The sequence below is a fragment of the Balaenoptera physalus genome (assembly GCF_965194825.1).
Source record: "Balaenoptera physalus genome assembly, chromosome: 5".
In the NCBI taxonomy this organism is placed as follows: Eukaryota; Metazoa; Chordata; class Mammalia; order Artiodactyla; family Balaenopteridae; genus Balaenoptera; species Balaenoptera physalus.
This window is the reverse complement of record NC_138884.1, coordinates 85,536,993-85,559,489: the sequence shown is the minus strand read 5'-3', so window position 1 is coordinate 85,559,489 and position 22,497 is coordinate 85,536,993. Positions and strand designations below refer to the sequence as shown.

Below are 22,497 nucleotides of genomic sequence, written 5' to 3'. Positions count from 1 at the left end.
GCATCCAGCGCAGACTGACATAAGATAGAAACGGTCTGCATTCCAGAACGTGATCATGAAGCCTGGAATCTGGGCTCCACCAGAACTGTGACCACGCAGCAAAGACCAAAGTTCACGAGTTTCTTAGTAAAGAGGAATTAGAAATTATTAGCAGAATTCCACTAAGTAATGCCTGTAGGTTACTGTATATATTTATAGTCAGGCCACAGGAATAACTGCTTTGTGAGTCATTTCCAACCTATTCCTTTTTTTGGCTTTTTGCAGTTAAAGAATACTTGACGATATATTGATAGATAAATAAACTTCACATGGCCTGACCCTTTCTGAATAGTGCAGTCAAGACTGGGGCTCAGCGTGGGCAACAGCAAGCAAACAGCAGGCTACTGTGAGGGTTCACAGCCTGGCTTTGTTTCGGCATCACTGAGGAGCTGGGACAAAATATGGATTCTAGAACCCCAGCCCAGTTCTGCTGAACTGGAATCTTCTGGGGTTTGAATCTAAGAATCTCTGTTTTATCAATATAAACATGTCCCCTGGATAATTCTTACCCAATTAGATAAAAGACAGCCCCGGCCTGAGTTTTTACGCTTGTTGATAGATACGGTAGTTGAGATTCACTGCCTCACAAAGGAGAGCTTCAACAAGATTATTTTTCTGTCTGGATGAATGATATATCACATAGGTATTCCCTGTGTGCTACACATTGCAGATACAAAGCAATATAAGACGTAGCTCTTGCTCTGGAAGAACTTCGTTTTAATTGGGGAGATAGAACACACTGGCAGTCAAATGCCAAGTAATACTGTAGGTAATGAGAAGTACAGGAGAGATGACTTCCAAGGTGAGATGGATGGGAAAGATTCTAGGGAAGAAACCACAGAGAGGAGAACACTGTGAGTGAGTAGAGGTGGGGAAGGAGGATGGAATGCTAAGACTGGATTGGGAGGAGATATGGGAATAGTTGGATATGGTTGTAAGAGAGGAGTAAAGGCAGATTTTGTAAAGTTTCATGTATCTTTATCTCTATAGACCTTTCTCTCTCTACAGGCACACATATACATATGTATACATGTATACATATGTATATATACATACAGAGAGAGAGAGGGAGGGAGCGTGGAGGGAGGAGTAGAACTTTAAAGAACTCTTCATTGAACTATAATCTGGAATGGGAAAACGTGAACTATCTCCTGGGATTTTGTGTGTCAGCTCCTTAACAATAAGAACATGAGTTAAAAATTATCCAGTGTCATAAAAAAAAAATAGTATGTATAATATTATGACACTGTGAAAAATTACACATGCCATTTTTGCATATTGCTTCCCATCTTTAATACAGTGATGATATTGGGGTAGTACAATTATTACTAAAAATTTTTCTGTCCTGCCATGATTTATCTTACAAAATTTGTCTGTCATCCAGTCCCATAGTTCTAACAGAGAGCTAGGCACACAGTAAATTCTCCTGTGGAATATTAAATGAATCCACGACACAGGAGGCCTCACACAAACGCAACGACCGCAGCAAGAACCCTACCTGGAAAGGTGGTGGCGTGGACACGGCAGGGATGACGGCGGCGGCGGCCGCGGCCGCGGCGGCTGGGTCTGGCTGCACAGCGATGGGGCTGATCATGTGCTCCATTGTGTGGATTTTACCATCTTCAATCATTTTAGGAGCCGGAGCTGCCTGAAACATGGAATACTGGGCCCCGATGGCAGGGATGGCCACTGCAAGAGAAGTAAGAAGGAAACACAGGTCAGTCATCCAGTCACTGAGGGAGGTCCATCACTTTCTCAATGTTTTTAAAAACCAAGTTTAGCAGCCAAGGGCTCTCCCTGCTAACTAATGCTCCCTCAGTACAGGTGCTACCCAAGAGGAAGAGAGAGAAGGTGGCAGGTACCCCCCTCCCCTTGGCTTGACTTTCAAAAGGAAACACGTAGGTACCAATGGGGTCTCCCCATAGATCATCAGGGAAGGAAAGCTTAGAGTTAGGTTTCTGCACCCACATTTCCTACTGCTTCTAACAGAAAATCGCATTTTGACTCTTACTCTTGAGGTCCTACAGAGCAAGAAAGGGCCTTCTAATTCTGAGAAAACAGTCTCAGAATAAGAAGTGAGAGCAGAGGCTCGAGGCCCAAGAGTGTGAGGAGATTGCTGGTTCCTTATCACTCATCTAACTCGTTACCCGACCCGCTGCCCTTTTCACTTTCACCACGTTTTAAAAAGCTGGTGCTGTTGAGGGTTTCATTTTGAGAACTCAGAGGTCTGTGTACATCCTCCCCACCCCACATTTCAGATTTCAGTATTACTGACTCAAGGAAAAATACATAATAAAAAATGGAAAATTCCCTAATTTTCTAATGGCCAGTCATAATAGCGAAGCAGTAGAGTGACTGCTTTTTTTGGTGGTACCTGCCAATTCAAAGACATGTTTCTGTGAGTCAAGTCCAAAGGGCTCATTTCAACCAGAGATTCAAACCGACAGCAGTTATCGAATGTCAATGTATGATAAGGAGAGGTAAAAAGAAAAAAAAAATACTAGCCCTGATCTGGGGGAGTTTGCGTGAGCGTGTGGTATGTGTGTGTTGCAAGGAAGAGCAAGAATATTGAAATGCATACACAAAGTAACCTTTCACTTATGTTTTTTCTCCAACTGTAAGTCATTTCTTCTAATAAAAGCTGAGGATATAAGGTAAAGAGAAATGACTGTGGGCTAAACAATGATACAGCCATTCAATAAAATATACCTAAAATCTTAACCAAATCTTTTACCTGCCTTTCCATCCATATGATCTTGTGCCCAGATACTTCACTACTGCCCTGGTGTTCCTCCTAAAATACACAGTTCTAATTTTCTAGATTAATCAGAAATAGAGGTCAAGGGGATAGGGCCCAGAAAGGGTTATAAGTCTGAGCTGTATCTGAGTTGTGCTAAGCAGCTCTGGATTATTCTGGCTGTCAGCTACTCCATGCCTCAGAACACAACTATATGCTTAAAGGCTGTTTAAGAGTTCTTTTCTCTAGTTAAATCTTTTTTTTTTTAAACATATTTATTGGAGTATAATTGCTTTACAATGGTGTGTTAGTTTCTGCTTTATAACAATGTGAATCAGTTATACATATACACATGTTCCCACATCTCTTCCCTCTTGCATCTCCCTCCCTCCCACCCTCCCTATCCCACCCCTCTAGGTGGTCACAAAGCACAGAGCTGATCTCCCGGTGCTATGCGGTTGCTTCCCACTACCTCTAGTTAAATCTTAAGCTAATGCCAACAGGGGTCCCTTTCCCAACAAGTAGAAGTGACAAGTCTTGTACCCAGGCTCTGCTTTATGGAATTACAGAGAGAAACAGGATCTGTTTTACACTGCTTAAAGCACCAATGGCATTTATAAGGAAATCCAGTCTAAGGAGTCACTTACCTGCAGAAATTGCAGAATTTTTTCATAGGCATTAAAAAAAAAAAAAAAAAATCACCGGATTACTTCAAAAGGAAGCTCTACTGGGAAAATGCTTTGTAAGCCCTATGTGGCCAATGCCAACCTACGCCCCACTCGCACAGCTCCCTTGAGTCTGTTTCAGCCAGGGGAAGGAGTGCAGACCTCAGGCAACAGAAAGTCAGAGAGGCTGAGCTTCGAAGCGAGGATGTTCTCAAAGCGTTCTTCAATCTTCCCTCCATGAGACCGGGAACAGGTCTGGAGGAGAGTCAGGGTGGAATTTCTCATGTGTTTGGGGGCTTGTGTGGTGTGTGGGAGTCTGTGCTATGCTCCCACTGTGGAGTTGAAGAAAGCTCCTTGCAGGTTAGGGTCAGAAAGACCTGTTTCACATTAGGCGACCAATGAGCACTAACAATGTTGGAAAACTGGTTTGTGGGGCCTGGTTTGTGGAGGGTGGAAGCAAAGTTCAAGGTCCCTGGCTTGAATTACTTGAGTGCCCCTACCCCCAATCTACTGATCCAGCAAAAGGTGGAAATGAGAGCTGGAAATCATCTGCAAAAACTTTCACTGCTGCTCCCAGGCATTCTGGTTTGTTAAGACCATGACAAGAGACAGTGGTGTTATTTGCTCCTGAAGGGGAATTTTCTAACCTTCCCAGCAACTCTCAGAACTAGCAAAGAAATGCGCCTTCTGGCTTCTGATGCGTGTGGTAGAAATAGGCTTGAGTAAGGAGAAGAAAGTTTTTAGCTGGTAGAAGACACAGAAGAGACTTGTGTTCTTCTATCTCTGCACCCCCCATCCCAATCTGCCTAGTTGAGAATCTGCCTAATTGAAAAAAAGCCTAACAACTGGTGATACCCATTGGAAAAACCCACTATCGGAAAGTTTGACTTGAACGTGGTCAAAACTAGACTATCTCCCTAAATTCTAGATGAGAAGGCACAGGAGGCCACATTCCTTGCCTAATCTCCGGTTGCCTTTGAGAAGAGGAACCCATATGCAGATAGAAGTACCCAAGGAAGTCACTTCAAAGAGAGGGCTGGGGTTCAGGCTGAAAAGATCCGTTCTCACTCCGGTTTATACTGACCTGTACCAGGTTTAATGGCAACTGGATTGACGGCAGAGATTTCCAAATTCGGTACAAGTTCATATCCTTTTTCTTGTTGTTTTCCTTTTCCTTCATGATATCGGCTATATATACCACGGCCAGCAGAATATCCCCCAAGGTAGGAACCCCTGGGCCCTGGGGCTCTGTTGCCAGCTGCACCTCGACCCCGGCCTCTTATGCTGCCTGCTTATAATAACAACACAAAACACGATGAGCTACCAATAGCAACAGTACAGGAGGCGGACCTCAGCTCAAGGTTCTTGGCACTTAGGTGTTTGCGCTGGCTCTAAGCTGCAAGTGGCTACACCTCTGCCCTTTAATGAGCTGGAAGATGGTTCACACCTTCTGTCCCAGCCTAGGTGCACCCTAAAATGTCTGCTTAACGCAAGAGATGAACTTGAAGGGTGAGTTCCTAGGACTGCAACTGCAACTCCGGTAAATAAAAATGTTCACACACTGTAACAAAGTTAGTTGTGGAAGGGGAACTGCTAGTCACCTTTCTCATTTTATGCGTGAGAAAACAAGCCTCGGGAGGTCAAAGGGGCTGACTTAAGTCACAAAAGCAGTTAATCAGAGAACAGGACCCAGGGGCTAAGCATTGTGCTTCCCAGCGTAATGCCTGGTTTCATTACGGGCTAGCCAGTGACTACAAACAACAAAACAACCCAAACAAAAAACCCAACGACAACACTGTGCCCCCCAATCCCCAACATTCTAAAGACTTCATTTCACACGTAGTTTTTAACCTAAGAACCCAGAGCCTTGCGGACTAGCCCCACAGTGGGTAGGCCCTGGAAAGGCTGAGCGCAGGAAGAGCTTGCAGGCGCCCACGATTCTACCACTCATCCCACACATACTAACGATCTGCATTCCTCTCAGTGCTGTAGAAGTGCATGCCTTAAGCGCCAGCAAAGAACAGAACCCAGAACCCACATCCAAACGAGGCTGGGTAGGGGGGTCGCCGTCCACCGGCTTGGTAAATGACAGCCACCACACCCCTGACGCCGCCCGCCTGGCAGACGCGGATCCCTGGGCCTACCCAGGCAAGGAGTCCCCACTAACCTTTCACGAAGTAGTCCCTGTTGGGCCCAATGAGCGCGTTGTAGGGGTAGCCATAGTAGGCCAGCGTGTAGGGGTCGCAGGAGTACACGTAGCTGGGCTGCTGCACCATTGCCGCCTCGGCCGCACCGCCGCCCTTGGCCGCCTTCTGGTAGCGGGAGTACTGCTCCTTGTCCACGGGCTTGGCCAGCGTCACCTCGAGGCACGAGCCCTCCAGCTCGGTGCCGTTGAGGTTGTTCATGGCGTGCACGGCGTCCTCGCGGCTGGCAAAGTGCACAAAGGCGTAGTCGCGGATCTTCTTGACGCGCTCCACGCAGCCCGGGTTGAACTGGCCGAAGCTCTTCTTGATGGTGTCCTCGGTGGTCTCGATCATGAGGTTCCGCACGTAGAGGATCTTCACGGTCTCCATCACGTCCTCGTCCACGTCGATCTCGGGCTCGGCCCAGTCCACGGCAATCTGGTGGCCCCAAAGCTGGATGCGGCCGGGCATGAGCTTGCGGCGCGCCATGGCGGCGGCGCGGTGGCTCTCGTACTCGACGAAGGCGAAGCCGCGGTTCTTCATCTTGTCGGCCGCGCTGGCGTAGACGATCACGTCGAGCACGCCCTCCGTGACCTTGGCGATCTCCTCCAGGATCTCCTCGCGCTTCTTCATCTTGGGGATGCCGCCGATGAAGAGGCGGCAGTTGTCTACGCTGCAGCACACGCCGAGCAGGCGGCCGGGGCGGATCTCGTAGTTGTTGAGCTCACGCACGGCGCGCTTGGCCTCGTGCTTGTGGCAGTACATGACGAAGGCGTAGCCGCGGTTCTTGCCGTCGAAGTCCATCATGAGGCGCAGCTCGTAGATGCGGCCCACCGCCTCGAACACGGGCACCAGCTCGTCCTCGTACACGTCGCGCGGGATCTTGCCCACGAAGACCTCGCAGCCGCGCTGCGGGTGCGGGCCTTCCCAGCCGGGCGGCGGGCCGCCGTACTTGCGCTGCCCGTTCTCCTGCACCATGCTGTAGCCCGTGCGCTCCATCAGCGCCAGAAGCGCCGCCTCGTTGGGCGCGCCCGCCACGCCCTCGGGCACCTTGGCGGAGGACCCAGCGGCCGAGTCGCTGCTCATGGCTGCGGTGGAATCCTCTGCGGTCATAATGTCAACGGCATCCACGGCCCGGCGGAAACCTGGGGGAGGCAGGAGGGAGAGGGTGAGTGTGGAATCTGCACCGAGTTGAGTCAGAACTTGAGTTTTTTTTTTTTTTTTCTTTCTTCTTCAAAGCCATATAAGACTCACGCTTAACTATCAGATGGTTGAATGAGAAATAAGATGGAGACCGCTCTAGATATGCGGCAGCTCTAAAATAGTCTAAATTGGGCAAGGTGTTTTGCAGGAAAAACCAGAAGTGACTCGGGGAAAAAAAATCAGAATGAGCAAGTACTTCCGCTTAGTCAGTAACCCAACAGCTTTGAAGCATAGAGAACCTGCTCTCATCGTTGGGGAAAACTTAACGTTCTTGCGGCAGTTGGCAACATCTTTTGCTTAATTCCTGCACTGTCAAGTCAGATTGACTTCCTTTTAGTTACAGCATTTTACCCCCTTTATTTCTTTGACAGACAAAACCTCTTTCTTTGCTTTCTTTTTTAAGACAGCCTTTTTCATTTAGGAATGGAAGGAGGACAATGTGTTTATATTGTTAAGGAAAAAACCGAGGAGGTGTTACTATAGAAGATGCAGAGCTGTATGCGGAAGCTTTTTACAAGGAAGAAATGGAACACCCACATTACCAAGGACTTGTCCTGGGAACTGTGCTAAGAGCTGGTAAGTCTGATTTTTACGGTGTCGTTCCCTATCAGCAAAATTCTTGGTATGAATCATTCATGGATTTGGAATCAGTGCACAAAGAGCTAGATTAAGTTCAGGCTGGGGGACTTGTGAAGCAGGAACGACCTGGTAAACTACACTATAGTTTTCAGAGAACTGTCACATGTATTATCTTATTTGATCTTCTTAATCTCCTTTCATGGGAAGTGATATTATCATTAGTCCCAAATGTCTATGGGGAAATCGGCTCAGAGAGGTTGAGTAAATTGCTTATTTCACACAGCAAGTATCAGCTTATATCAGGACTTGATTTCAAGGTGTATGGCTCCAGATTCCATGTTCTTTCTTTGAAACCAGTGCTGAGCAATAGAACTTTATGTGACGATGGAAAACCTGTCACTAGCCACTTGTGGCTATGTAACTATTGCAGAATTTTTCATTTTACTTTAAAATTAAATAGCCACACCAGTACAAGTCTAAATCATGCCACCTCCACTCCTATAGCATAGGGCTCATGGAAATGATTTTAAGTTATACAGTGAGATTATCACTAGGAGCTTCGTATTTTGCGTTTGTAAAGAACAGCTCTGATTTTCAGCTTTTGAAAAAATGAAGTTTAGTTCATTTTTTTGGTCTATGATAGTATTCAAGTAAATTTTATGGAAATTAGGAAAAATAAGAAAAAAAATTATTCCTAATTCTCCTACCCAGTGATAGCCACAATTAAACTTTCCCATCTTTCTTTCAATAGTTTCTTTTGGGGGGTGGGAGAGGTGGAGCTGGGCTTCCAATAAATTTACACCCTGCTGCTTTACTTCATTTTACAAGCATTCTTCCACACTCTTAAAACTGTAAAAACATAATTTATAATAGCTGAATAAGGTTTCATCATTCAACTAAATTTTTTCCATTTTTTATCATTTAAAAAAATTTACAAGGCCAGACACTATAAAACTCTTAGAGGAAAACATAGGCAGAACACTCTATGACATAAATCATAGCAAGATCTTTTTTGATCCACCTCCTAGAGAAATGGAAATAAAAACAAAAATAAACAAATGGGACCTAATGAAACTTAACAGCTTTTGCACAGCAAAGGAAACCATAAACAAGACGAAAAGACAACCCTCAGAACTGGAGAAAATATTTGCAAATGAAGCAACTGACAAAGGATTAATCTCCAAAATTTACAAGTAGCTCATGCAGCTCAATATTAAAAAAAACAAACAACCCAATCCAAAAATGGGCAGAAGACATAAGTAGACATTTCTCCAAAGAAGATACACAGATTGCCAACAAACACATGAAAGGATGCTCACCATCACTAACCATTAGAGAAATGCAAATCAAAACTACAATGAGTATCACCTCACACCAGTCAGAATGACCATCATCAAAAAATCTACAAACAACAAATGCTGGAGAGGGTGTGGAGAAAAGGGAACCCTCTTGCACTGTTGGTGGGAATGTAAATTGATACAGCCACTATGGAGAACAGTATGGACGTTCCTTAAAAAACTAAAAATAGAACTACCATATGACCCAGCAATCCCACTCCTGGGCATATACCCAGAGAAAACCATAATTCAAAAAGAGACATGCACCCCAATGTTCATTGCAGCACTATTTACAATAGCCAGGACATGGAAGCAACCTAAGTGTCCATCGACAGATGAAGGGATAAAGAAGATGTGGCACATATATACAATAGAATATTAGTCATAAAAAGAAACGAAATTGAGTTATTTGTAGTGAGGTGGATGGACCTAGCGACTGTCATACAGAGTGAAGTAAGTCAGAAAGAGAAAAATAAATACCGTATGCCAACACATATATATGGAATCTAAAAAAAAAAAAGAAAAGGTTCTGAAGAACCTAAGGGCAGGACAGGAATAAAGACGGAGACGTACAGAATGGACTTGAGGACACGGGGAGGGGGAAGGGTAAGCTGGGACGAAGTGAGAGAGTGGCATGGACTTATATATACTACCAAATGTAAACTAGATAGCTAGTGGGAAGCAGCCGCATAGCACAAGGAGATCAGCTTGGTGCTTTGTGACCACCTAGAGGGGTGGGATAGGGAGGGAGACGCAAGAGGGAGGAGATATGGGGATACATGTATAAGTATAGTTGATTCACTTTGTTATAAAGCAGAAACTAACACACCATTGTAAAGCAATTATACTCCAATAAAGATGTTAAAAAATTTACTACTAGGAATTCTACAGAAGAATATTAAGGGAAATTTCAAGGATAATTAAGGTAAGTTTGATCATTTAAAGAAAGCAAAACAAAACAAAAGAAAGTATAGGGGATACAACAGAAGATATTTATTTGCCCGTTGGCCAACCGATACTTCTTTGGTTCATTTGCTGTAACATCAAGGGCCAGTACAGTTTAGCAGCGGTCCCCAACCTTTTTGGCGACAGGGACAGAGTTCGTGGAAGACAATTTTTCCACGGATGGGGTGGGGGTGGGGGGATGGTTCCTGGATGATTCAAGCGCATTACATTTGTACACTTTATTTCTATTATTATTACATTGTGATATATAATGAAATAATTATACAACTCACCATAATGCTGATAGGAGGAGGAGCTCAGGCGGTAATGCGAACTATGGGGGGCAGCTGTAAATACAGATGAAGCTTCGCTCGCCCACCCACCTCTCACCTCCTGCTGTGTGGCCAGGTTCCTAACAGGCCAGGGACCAGTACCGCAGAGGCTGGGGACCCCTGCAGTTCAGTGGGTTAGTGACTGGCCACTGGAGCCACAATGCGTGGTTGCGTGTGAATCCTAGCTCTAACACTTCCTAGTTTAGTATGACCTGGAGCAAGGATGTTCAGTTACTCCATGCCTCAGTTTCCCTGTCTATAAAATGGGAAAGATGACAGTAGTATTAACTTTGTTAAGTTTAGAGAAGTGAGTTAATACATACAAAGCACTTTGAACTATGCCTGGAACATTGTAAATGCTCAAGAAATGTCAGTTATTATTCTTCATCCAAACTTCTGGGTAAAACTTCAGACCAATTCTTTCAGTTTTAGAGTAATTTTGACACTTTCTCAGTTCTTTAAAAACATCTGTTTGATACAGCTTCTATTCCTACTTTTAATTTTCTTTGCTCTTCAATTGCTTGAAGGCTGGTTTGGCAACAGATCCAGTTATCATGAAGCCTTTTTTCTGGTATAAATTTGAAAATATACATCAGTTCCTGTAGTTTTCATGTTGAAGCAGAAATTTCAATATCAAATTTGAACATGAAGATCTTTCCCTCCTTCCAAAAGGAAGATAAGGATATATTCTTAAGAAGATTATTTGTACAAACACATATGCATTTATAATCTGTGACCTGGGAAGCAAATGCCAGGTACATATATAAACATATATGAGGGAATTCAAGATCTTACGTATTTGTCCTACATAAAACAGTGACTAAAGTCCAAAGGAATAGTCCTTATCACTCTGCTGAGAGACGTGGAGTTGACTTTTTATTTTCCTAAAATTGTACTTTGAAACTACCATTTAACACAAAAAAAGTTGTGTAACAGTCAGGCTAGAGGAGTCATTCCCAACTCCAGCCCCATTAATTTCACCAAAAATTCTGCTGCTTTCAGTAACATAATCGTCTCTTTTAAAATAGTTATAGCTTATTTTCCTACATCTACGAGCCAAGAAAAGCCTTTTTTCCTGAGCTTTCATCATCTGGAATAAGTGAATCATGTACTGGCCCCCTTTCCCTTTTTTCTTTGGCCACTAGGAAGTTCAGGATTGACTTTGTCACTTTAGTTTTGTAATTGTATAGGACATCACAACACACTCTCAGGTTCATCTAATCTTGGCTATTGGTTCATTTTTTTTAGTCTTCTATATCCCCAGTGCCATGAATTTAGCTATGTATATTATTCATCTTATTGTTTTCATGTCCTTGGAAGCCATCTCACATAATTTTGGCGTTAGGATAAAGGCGTTATAATAAATGCACATATATGTGAAAAAAAATATATATATAAAATTTGCATGAGATTGAAATTAATGTAGTGTTTAAATGAACTATTTTTTACACTAACTACAAACACTGGCATAAAAACAACTGAGAACCACAATGAGATACCACTTTGCATCCATTAGCATGCCTATTATAACCAACCAAACATAGAAACTAACAGAAAACCAAAATAACTGTTGGCAAGAATGTAGAAAAATTGTAACCCTTGTGCATTGCTGGTGGGAATGTAAAATGGTGCAGCTACTATGGAAAACTGTATTGTGGTTCCTCAAAAAGGTAACAATTATCATACGATCCACCAATTCCACTACTGGGTATATAACCAAAAGAACTGAAAACTGGGACTCAAACAGATATTTGTACACCAATGATCATAACAATATTATTCACAGTAGCCAAAAGGTAGAAACAACCCAAAAGTCCATTGACACATGAATGGACAAACAAAATGTGGCATGTATACTCAATGGAATACTATTCAGCCTTAAAAAGGAAGGAAATTCTCACACATGCTGCAGCATGGATGAACCATGAAGGCATCCTAAGTGAAACAAGCCAGACACAAAAGGACAAATATTGTATGATTCCACTTACATGAAGTACCTAAACAGTCAAATTCATAGAGATAGAAAGTAGAATGGTGGTTGCCAGGAGCTGGAGGGAGGGAGAATGGGGAATTAGTGTTTATGGAGTTTCAGTGAAGGATGATGAGAAAGTTCTAGAGATCGCTGGTGGTGATGGTTGCACACCAATGTGAATGTACTTAATGCCACTGAAATGGACACTTAAAAACAGGTAAAACGGTTAACTTTGTTATGTATATTTTAACACACACACTAAAAAAAAAAAAAAAAGTGAGAAAGCTCAGAGATGCAGAAAGAATAAAAATACAATTCCATAAAATAAGGATTTCATTAGAGGCCATTTAAAAATGGTACACATTCAATAAAATCTTATGGGCTACGAACTCCATTCTTCTTGTCTTTATAAGAAGATAATGCACCACAGTTAAATAAATTACATGGTGTGCTGTTCAATGAGTTTTCAAGGCCAAAGGCATAGATATGTGAAAGATATATGGTTTATTTAATGCCTTAAAAAAGGGGAACTATACGGCGTTAGCCGTATAATCCTTCTGTCAGAGATGAAACAGAAAACTTATTACAATTAGACATGCTTTAGACCAGGGCTTGGTAAACTGTGCCATGGGCCAAATATAGCCTGCCATTTGTTTATGTAAATAAAATTTTATTGGGACACAGCCATAATTTTTTTTTTTTTGGAGATGGTTGCTTTTGCAGTACAGTGGTGGGGCTGACTAGTTCAGACAGAGATTGCATGGCCCATAAAGGCTAAAATGTTTACTCTCTGGCCAGGTACAGTAAAAGTTTGCCAACCTCTGCTCTAGGAGATGTGCAGAGAACATCAATGAGACTAAGTAACAGAGATTCCTATTGCTAAGCATTACAGTCACTTTTCCCTCTGTTTCCTATGCTGAGCAGTGACTTAATTTCAGGACAAAGTTTTAAGTTCTAACATATTTTAAAGAGTCTTCTTGAGCTGCCTTTCCCCCTTCATTCTAAGTTGTTTCCCATTTAACTACATGGTCAAATTTATGAGGCCTAGAAGAAGAGACATCAGGTAAAGATTGTTGGCTCAGCTCCTAACACTTTTATGTGAACAATTTCTTAAGATTTTAAAAGTGACACAAACACAGAAGAGTTTGTGTTCATTTATTCATTCATTCTGCAGATATTTACTGGGCACCTACTATGTGCCAGATACCTGTGGACCTCATCCTCATGGAGCTTACCTTGAACCCACAGTGTGGCTTACAGTCTGTACCACAGCTGAGCTAAGTTAACTCTCACCATTGGGCTGAAATGATCCACGCAAAGCTCCGAGTGCTGAACCTAGCACCAAGTGCTCAAGAAATGTCAGCATAAGAAATCTGAACTGAGAAAAACATATATGAACTTGAGGTTATTAGACTCTTACCCCTATGTAGGATTCTTGTGTTTACAGGGAAATAAGCAAGAGGTTACCCCAGCCAACTTTAAACCAGTCAGAATGAGAAGCCTAGCTTGTGAGTTCTGGTGTAGACTGGCATATCAGAGCCTCCCAGATTCCGTTCACTGCAGGTAAGCTGTCTGGCAGTGTGATTCTCCATTGGTGATGTGGGCTCAGGCGTCCAAGTGTAAGCCTGTTTCTCACCTAACCCTTGGCTACAGCAGTTTGCAAGAGGCTCTTCAGAAAGAACCTGAAGAGACTTGCTGCACTGGACGCAAACGGTGCAGTCGTTCGCAAGGATGCCAGATCCCGAGGCAGGACCCTCCCAACACAGAGCCGTGCTCGCACACGCTAAAAACGCATTAGTCTTCGTTGAAGGCTGCTCGCATTAAACAAACATGGCAATATATTCAAAACAAATCATTTATTCACAGTTTGGCATGTAAAACAGGAGAATATACTTTCAAATCAAGCTATTATTATTCTGAACTATTAGCTAGAATTTTTGTTGTCTTTATTTTAGGTTGAGTTTGAGCTTGTTGGGGTAACATAACACTTTGGGGTTAACTCAGACTTAAACCAGAAATCATCAAGGATTTGAATTCCCTTAGTACCAGTTTAGAGTACATTTCAGTAAGATTTTAACTTTGAAGTGGACTTTTTTTTTTTTTTTTTGGCTACATTGCGCAGCCTGGGGGATCTTAGTTCCCCCACCAGGGATTGAACCCGGGCCCCCAGCAGTGGAAGCGTGGAGTCTTAACCACTGGACCGCCAGGGAATTCCCTGAAGTGGGACATTTTAGAGGGCAAGGGATAACACTGTAAACACTGTACTGGGAAATATTTCCAGTGTTTACCAACCAGTCTTTACTTAGGATCAAAAACGAGCATGAGTTTACTCTAGAATTATGCAAACTACCAGTGAGCTTTGGTTCACAGGTGTGTGTTGTGTGTGTGTGTGTGTGTGTGTGTGTTTAATATGCAATTTGGAATTGGAATTCTTGGGAGAGTTTTATTCGCTGACCAACAGACACACTGCAATTTGAAGTTAATATTCAGTGGCAAGCAGTGTCTTCCAGCACTAGATGGAATTTAATCCAGTAGAAGGTTTTAGAATGTATTTATCCAAGAGGTAATTCTATCTCTGTTTGCAGTGAGAGTTCTATTCTTATGTCCCCTTATTTATACCATAAAATGTTTGTCTTTACTAATAGTCACTTCTTAGGCATGACCTCATATACACAATGTATAGATATAATAAAACATATGCCATTCTGGTTAAGAGCAAAGACTTTGGAGTTGAAGAAATAGGAGTTCAGATCATGACTGTGCCACTTACTCGCCATGTCATATGAGGCTCCATGTCTACATCTCTAAGATAGTGCTAGTAATAGCACCCATTTCAGAGTATTGGTTCCAAGATCAAATCACATTTAGTGCCACACATCAGGGGGAACAGAATAGAAGACCAGCTTCTGCAAAAAGTTTCCAAGATTTGGCCTCACGCTGAGCGGTTATCTTACTGCCCTGTGTCAAGTTACCACCACCCATTAAAGTAAACAGCAGAGAGCACACGCCCACCACCAGGCAGGCCTCTGGCATGGGGACATTTCTGTTACCCCAGAGTCTGAACGTGTAAAAGAAGTCCTGCTCAAACTGGAGGCAGAACACTTGGAATTTACCTGGGGTCCCACACAATAAGCTGAAGACTGAAGCCCGGTCTACCTTTTTTTTTTTTTTTCTATCTCAGCCGGCAACCTTGTGCTACTTGAAGGCGTGATCCTTGGGAGACACAAAAATCCTTCCATGACTCTCTCTTATTTAGGGAAAATTCTGGAAGGATAAAGAGGCACTAGAATAATGACATTCTGGGCCATTCCTTCTGTCGGGTCCTGGCTAATCTGAGAAGAGTTAATTGTACTGGTGCTTAAACTATATTGATGCTTGTACAGATTTTGTTACGGCAAGGTGCATCATTCAGTGAATGGCTGATAAACAGATGAAAGCCAAGAGGCTCACTTTTCCCAGGCATTTCTATCAGCACATCCCTGAAAATGAGGCATTTGGCTGTGGGTTCCCAAGGACGCTGGCTGTGTACCAGGAGAGGGATAGAACCACCCACTCCAGAGATGTGGCGTGGGGGAATTTTCTATGGGGCTTTGGCAGCACATAAATACCCACTAAGAATCGGCTATCCGGTTCCCTTTAAATAAGCATTACACACGTATACTTTTTCTCAGCAGGTTAATGGGATAATGCTGAAAACCATGAAACCCGCAAATTCAGCCACATCTGTCTCCTGGATTAACGTTTTCCCAAACTGTGAACAAGCAGTAGGAGGGACTTCTAGTTTCAGCCCTTATCTTGGCTCTTTTGACCTACACCTTTGAGGGATCTGGCTCAGAACAGAAAGGATGACTGCCAGACAGATACCGGAGAGGAGAAGGAGAGCAGCGATGGCTTGTATCATAATAGTAGCTCGAATTTATAGTACAGTGTTTGGCAACTTATAAAATTCTTTCACGTACATAATCTAATATCCTAAAATCCCAGAATTTGAGCTGCAAAGGAACCTTGGGTATCATTTAATCCAAAGTTTCTGAACTTCATTCCCTACTGCCATTTTGGGTGTGATAATTCTTTGTTTTGGGGGGCTGTCCTGTGCACTGTAGGATGTTTCATAGCATCTCTGCCCTCTACCCTCTACATGCCCACACCGCCTCCACGTGTGACAACCAAAAATGTCTCCTAGGGGGCAGAATTGCTCCCTGTTGAGAATTACTGATCGAGTCTAACTTGGAGTTTTAAACAGATTATACACTTACACATGCGAGGTACTAATTAAATAGTAGTACCTCCACACCCAGCATGGGCTTGGTGTCTTGATCTGGCTCTTCCTGTCAAGGCTGTCAAGACTGAGAACTGTGCAACATTTTTCAAAGGTCCATGGTAGTGTTTTATTGATACCAAACTACTCATTTAATTTGGTTGAAAACCTATCAATTTGATTTTTCAAAGCAAAGAACTACCACCATAAAGCTCTATCACACTGATTCTGTCATCAAACTGATTTGTCATCCAGCAAGCTGACAGGCCTGGGTCACACAAATACCACTTTTGCAATCAGGCTAAGGATCTGCCAAGCTATAGAAATGCCTCATTAAATTCAGACCCTCTACTTCATGGACATGTGAAAACTGCTGACAATCTGGTTTTTAAGATTTAGACCTTTCTCTGGTGTCACTGCTGGTTTCTAATTATGTAGAAAGCTTCACTTAAGATTCAGAGTTGTGGGCTGCCCTGGTGGCGCAGTGGTTAAGAATCCGCCTGCCAATGCAGGGGACATGGGTTCGAACCCTGGTCCGGGAGGATCCCATATACCGCGGAGCAACTAAGCCTGTGTGCCACAACTACTGAGCCTGCGCTCTAGAGCCCGCGAGCCACAACTACTGAGCCCACGTGCCACAACTACCGAAGCCCGTGTGCCTAGAGCCTGTGTTCTGCAATAAGAGAAGACACTGCAATGAGGAACCCACGCACCACAACAAAGAGCAGCCCCCGCTCGCCACAACTAGAGAAAGCCCACGCGCAGCAATGAAGACCCAACACAGCCAAAAATAAATAAATTAAAAAAAAAAAAAGATTCAGAGTCCTTTTTTTTAAAGACACACTATGAACAATCACTGTAAATGTGCTCGTGGAACACAGTCAATTTACTGATACTAAAATCAACCTCTGTACCCCTTAGGCAGAAGGCAATGAACTGATGAAATAGATGATCAAACAATATTTGCGTATGTGTTCATTCATTCACTCATTTATTCAAACACTTGCTGATTGAACTGACTGAACACTTGCTGTATGCCAGGCCATGCTAGGTGCTTGGCGATACAGTGGTGACTACTGCACAGTCCTTGGGGTTCCTAGTCTAGCAAGGGTGGACAAAGAAGGAGGGAGAGGAGAGAGAGCAGAGCAAACATCCTGAGCAAAGATGGGCAGCCACATAAGATTATTTAACCCTAGGAGGACACATATGTTCTTTCAATAAACATTTTATTGAGTGCCGAAGGTATGACAGTGGCTTCGTAAAGTATACGAGCAACAATGAACCATGGGTCAAAACAGAACCCAAGGAGTGACCCAGCTATAACAGGTGGACAAGGACTGAAAATCTGCACATCTGGTTTAATTATATTTAGAGACAGATGGAAATTCTGCAAGGTGAAGCTCTCCTTATCCTCCTACACTTAAAGTTACATTATCATATATCGCATTACTGCGAACATAATACCTGATGATGTTGCAGTGGAATGAATTAATTAAAATCATGAAAATCAAAATCAATTTTATTGAGCATCTTTATAAGCCAAACACTCTGCTGACTGCCATCATTTAGCATAGTGAGATGATTTCAGAGGGAGACTGTGTTCCAAGGCATGTCTAGCATTTCTGGAAATGTGGCTGGAGTGTATATTTCACTTATATGCTAAGAAGAGGGTGGCATAAAAGACAATAGATGCCTTAAATGCAATCCTCCCTGGAGGGAAGGAGATGGGCTAGAAATAATCAAAGAATTTCCATAACGTATGGTTTAAAAACTCTTGAGTTAACAATAGCTACGATTTTTGAGCAATTATTATGTGCATAAGTCACCTTAAGGAAGTTACTTGATTTTTTGTGACATCCCTATGAGATGAAGTTTAAAATGCAGGCTCTAGAGCAGGGGATCAGCAAACTACAGCCAGAGGGCCAAACTCAACACTGTGGCTGTTCTTATAAAGTTTTGTTGGAATGTAGCCATGCCCATTTGTTTACATATTGTTTACGGCTGCTTTCATGCTACAATGGCAGAGTCGAATTGCTGCAGCAGAGACTAGTGTGGTCCACAAAACCTGAAATATTTACTGTCTGGTCCTTTATAGCAAAAGACCTGGTCTAGGGTCAGATTTCCTGGGTTTGAGCCCTAGTTTTTTAACTGTGGAGCTGTATGACATTGGTTAAGTTACTTAAAGTCTTCGTTCCTCACCATCCTCATCTGCAAAATGAAACTGGTGGTAATAATAATCACTATCTCAAGGCGTCACTGTGAGGAATAAATTACATAATATACCAAGTGCTTAGAACAAAACCAAGTATATACTAAGGGTTTGATAAATGTTGGCTATTATTGCCCCCTTTTTAAAGATCAGGAGCTTGAGGCTCAGAGCAATCAAATAACTTACCCAAGACCACTCAGAATTGAAATTTAGCTGATGACAAAGCCCAAGCTCTTTCTACCATGGTACTCTGCCTTTGCTATTTTCTTGATATTTCAACAATATCAAGGAGAGATGGACATTGGTTGACAGAGTTGAAGGGAAACTCAAGCACAGATCCACCGTAAAATTGTTGGAAAACCATTCCTTTCTACCAAATGCCTCACTGCACCTCCCACCCTCCCCACTCCTCTTCAGAGAGTTCTACAAACTGTTCCATAGCCTATTTCTGGCCCTTTATATAAAGTAGTTAATAGGTTCAAATTATAATTTTTAGACTTAAAAACAATCTATTGCATTAAATTCTTAAATGGAAATGCTTAGGGACTAGAATTCACATAATCCAAATGTTTAAGTGAGAATATGGGACTACGACGTGGCAGTGGGATGGGCTTACCCAACCCAGGCTCTGGAGTCAGACTGCGTGGCTCATACCCTGGCTCCACTGCTTGAGAAACAAGTGTCATCACACCAGTCACTTTAATCTTCGTGAGCCTCAGTTTCACCATCTATAAAATGGTAATAATATACCTCACAATGTTGTGAAGATTAAATGATAATGCATATAATAAAGCACTTAGAAAAGTACCTGGCTATATTAAAGGCTCAAATTTACTATATTTTATATTTTCATATCCTTTATAATTTTTAAATTATTATTATTTCAGTTGGGCAAAACAGCAGATGTTTTTCAAGGATGTTCTCTTGGGGAGAGAACTATATAGCCACAGCTTAGAATCACAAATTTTCTGCTTGACAATGTAATTTTAAAAGCTAAAGAATCTGAGGGAATTTACTCCCAGATTTTTGTGGGCAAACTGGAAGGGAACTTCTATAGCTATTATGTTCTATATTTATATAGGAAAATGCTTTAAGACATTGTAAATGTGAAATGTTATAATGATGCATTTTTAAAGCTAATGATTATGCAAAAAGCAAATACTATGTTCTTTTTGATATTTGTTCAATTGTGTATTATATTCCTTTTATTACTACTTAGTATACCTACACTAATGCTTTGTGTCTACCCATTGAATGTAGTAGTAAATATTGTTTATTAACTCTGATATATTCAAATTATCACTGCAAGTTTAAGAAAGTTACCCGGGAATAATATTCACAGAAAAACTTTATGTGCCAGCATTGGAATATATGAACTGGTAGTTTGATGAATGGTTATTTTTATTATAAAAATATTCTTTAATTTGCAAAGGGATTTATAATAGAGTTCCTTTAGATAGGAAGTCCCCTATGTCATCTAGAATATGATTCAAGTTATTAAAAAATTGCTCTCTCTATATATATATCTTTCCTGTATATACCTTCCCTATACTGATATATACCTACAAACTATGCCGAAGTATCAGTCCCATTTTCTTGATGGAGAAACTGGATGATCATGTGCTTAAGCTCAAGATCACAATTACACAGTGATAAAATTGGAATTATAATTTAATAAAGGAACCTTATCTTTGGGATGATAGTCTCTAGTTTCACTTCTGTTTGACAATAGAGTCCATTTATATTCAAGACAAAATCTGGGCAGTCCAAGTATAGTAGAGATCCAAATATCTATAGCTTTTTAAAAATTCTAAAATTTGTGTGTAAAGAATATTTTTCATTTGCTTAGTTTCTTGAATTTATGCCAAAACAGATTTAGAAAGTGAACTTTCCCAAACATAAGCTTACACAGTCTTTATGATGATGTATAAATGCTCTTCCTTTCCTCCAATTTCAAACTATATTTACAAGTGGTAGTTTTATAGTAATAATATAGTCTATTATTACTATGCCATATTATACATGAGTACATGCTCTATGGGATATGTTCTTATATTACCTTCTGGTGGTATGTCAAATAGTAGTATATAAGAATATCATAGGTCTCTTTGTAAGAAAAATGACAAATTGCCTGTTCTGAAACAAAGACTCTGAAATGGAGTGACATAGTCAAACATTAGCTTCAGTTTTAGGTGTGACCTTCTGATTTTGTTTGGTTAACATTAGTCATTTCAGTTCTGACTATGAAAAAATATCTGCTACCACAGAAAAAAACCAGATTCTGTTTAATGTTGATGTCCTTGTATTTCATTGCCAAGTATCCCAAGGCAATAGTTGCAGTGAAATAGCATTTGGCCAGAAATACTCTCAATACTGAATAAGCCATGGGTTACTTTCTTCTACAAATGTTTAAGTTGAATGCGGGGTATTTTTGAAGTTAAAAATATTTTCAAATACCACAACAATACGACTATAATAGGCTCTTTGTGAGAAAAATATAAAAGAAAGTAAACTTTATAGTGGGAGGCAAAGACGATATGCATTAAAATGCAACTTTAAACTAACCCCCAAATTATATTTTTTTATTCATTAAATGTTTAAATATTATTCTCCCTTTACTAGCTTTCTACCTTTGGTCTTCCTCTGGTGATATTTGGTTTATTATTATTATTATTTTGCATATAGTGAGAAACGAAAATGATAGTTTAAAAAACAGGTCCTTCTAGCAAAAGTATGGCTAAAGTTAAACCCTAATACTCAGCAGCTTAATTCTTATTATAAAAACTTGGACTCTATTAGAAATGGGGCCATCGGAGAGAGGTCCCTTTATAACAGAAAAAGTCAAATTCACTTTCTATTATGAAGTGATTTTAGACATTTTAGGCTATTTCCACTTTCTTCTACACTGTTTGAAATGTATTAGAAAAATTAAAAGAATATGGTTTATCTCATTAGGTATAATTGAAGCTTTTCAAAGGCAGGGACCTTTATTTTGGTATTCCCAGTGCCTAGCACTGAATGAAACAATATTTCAATAACGGATAAAATTAATGAAAGAACCAGTGAATGAGCACTGTCTTTTATAAGAAACATGGTAGGATAAAGCTACAAAAAGAATTTTAATATTATGTATAACTACCAGTAAATTGCTTTGGATATTTTTTTCTATTTACACTTATCTATTTATTTAACTTCTGTGGTTTACCTGCCATTTAGAACTGTGCACAAATAGTCATGCCAAGTATTGTCCAGGGTCTGTCGACAGGATCAGGAGGAGCACATTAAAGAATGGATAGGTCAGCTTCAGTACAGGAGCTGGCATTTCTAATGCACAGCTCAGGTATCAGCAGTGTCAAGGGGAAAAGGCCCGCCAACCATTGATTGATGGACTACATCGAAGGCTCCCTAGAAACTTCTTGGTAAAGCAGGCACTGGTCAGGCAGCTGAAGAACTTGCATGACTTTTTTTTTTTTTGCCTGAGCCGATATGCTTAGCTTCTACTATACTGTCTCAAGGATTTGGTAGAGATTTTATGCCGCCACAAGGAAACAGGCACAAAGACAGTGCCTGACCATGAAGGCAGTTTCCATATGCTCTCTTATGTGCAGGTGTTTTGAAAGGCTGGGTGTTACACAGTGCTTCAGCTCACACATTGGGATAGGGTCCTTTTCTCCCTGGTATTTCTCTGCTCCTGAGCAGTTCTCTACCATGCAGTAGTGGGTCTTGATGACGTGGAAGAGAAATCACAAACTGATCTGATACTGAATAGAATATAGAAGTTCACAAATGTCTATGTAGGAAATCTCCAAGTTTCTTGATCCAGTAGTGTCACTTACCTATCTGTCTTGCCACACAGGCAAGCAACCTCTTGTTCAGCAGGGAAAAGGTGGGGAAGCAGCACTGGGACCTCTGGTTTTAGGGGAGAAAAAAAATCACTATTGCCGTCTTTCCTCCTTATTCATATTTCTTCATAATTTCTTTTTCTTAATTATTTTTTTCTCTTTCTCATCTTAAATTCTCATTTTGGGCTTCCCTGGT

At 41.5% G+C, this 22,497-nt stretch overlaps 1 protein-coding gene across 11 annotated transcripts in view; it reads right to left on the bottom strand.

Annotated features, from left to right (window-relative positions):
- Positions 1-22,497, bottom strand: part of RBM47 (RNA binding motif protein 47) — a 273,505-nt gene that overhangs the window by 6,000 nt on the left and 245,008 nt on the right. For 9 of the 11 annotated variants that reach the window (XM_082464228.1, XM_082464227.1, XM_082464229.1 and 6 more), the window contains 3 exons: positions 5,609-6,769; positions 4,526-4,732; positions 1,538-1,728 (listed from right to left, as the gene is read on the bottom strand). In XM_082464228.1, coding sequence (XP_082320354.1) covers positions 1,538-1,728; positions 4,526-4,732; positions 5,609-6,769 — 1,559 coding nt within the window. The remainder of the gene's footprint in view (positions 1-1,537; positions 1,729-4,525; positions 4,733-5,608; positions 6,770-22,497) is intronic. The other 2 variants (XM_082464232.1, XM_082464225.1) reach the window with 2 other exon arrangements.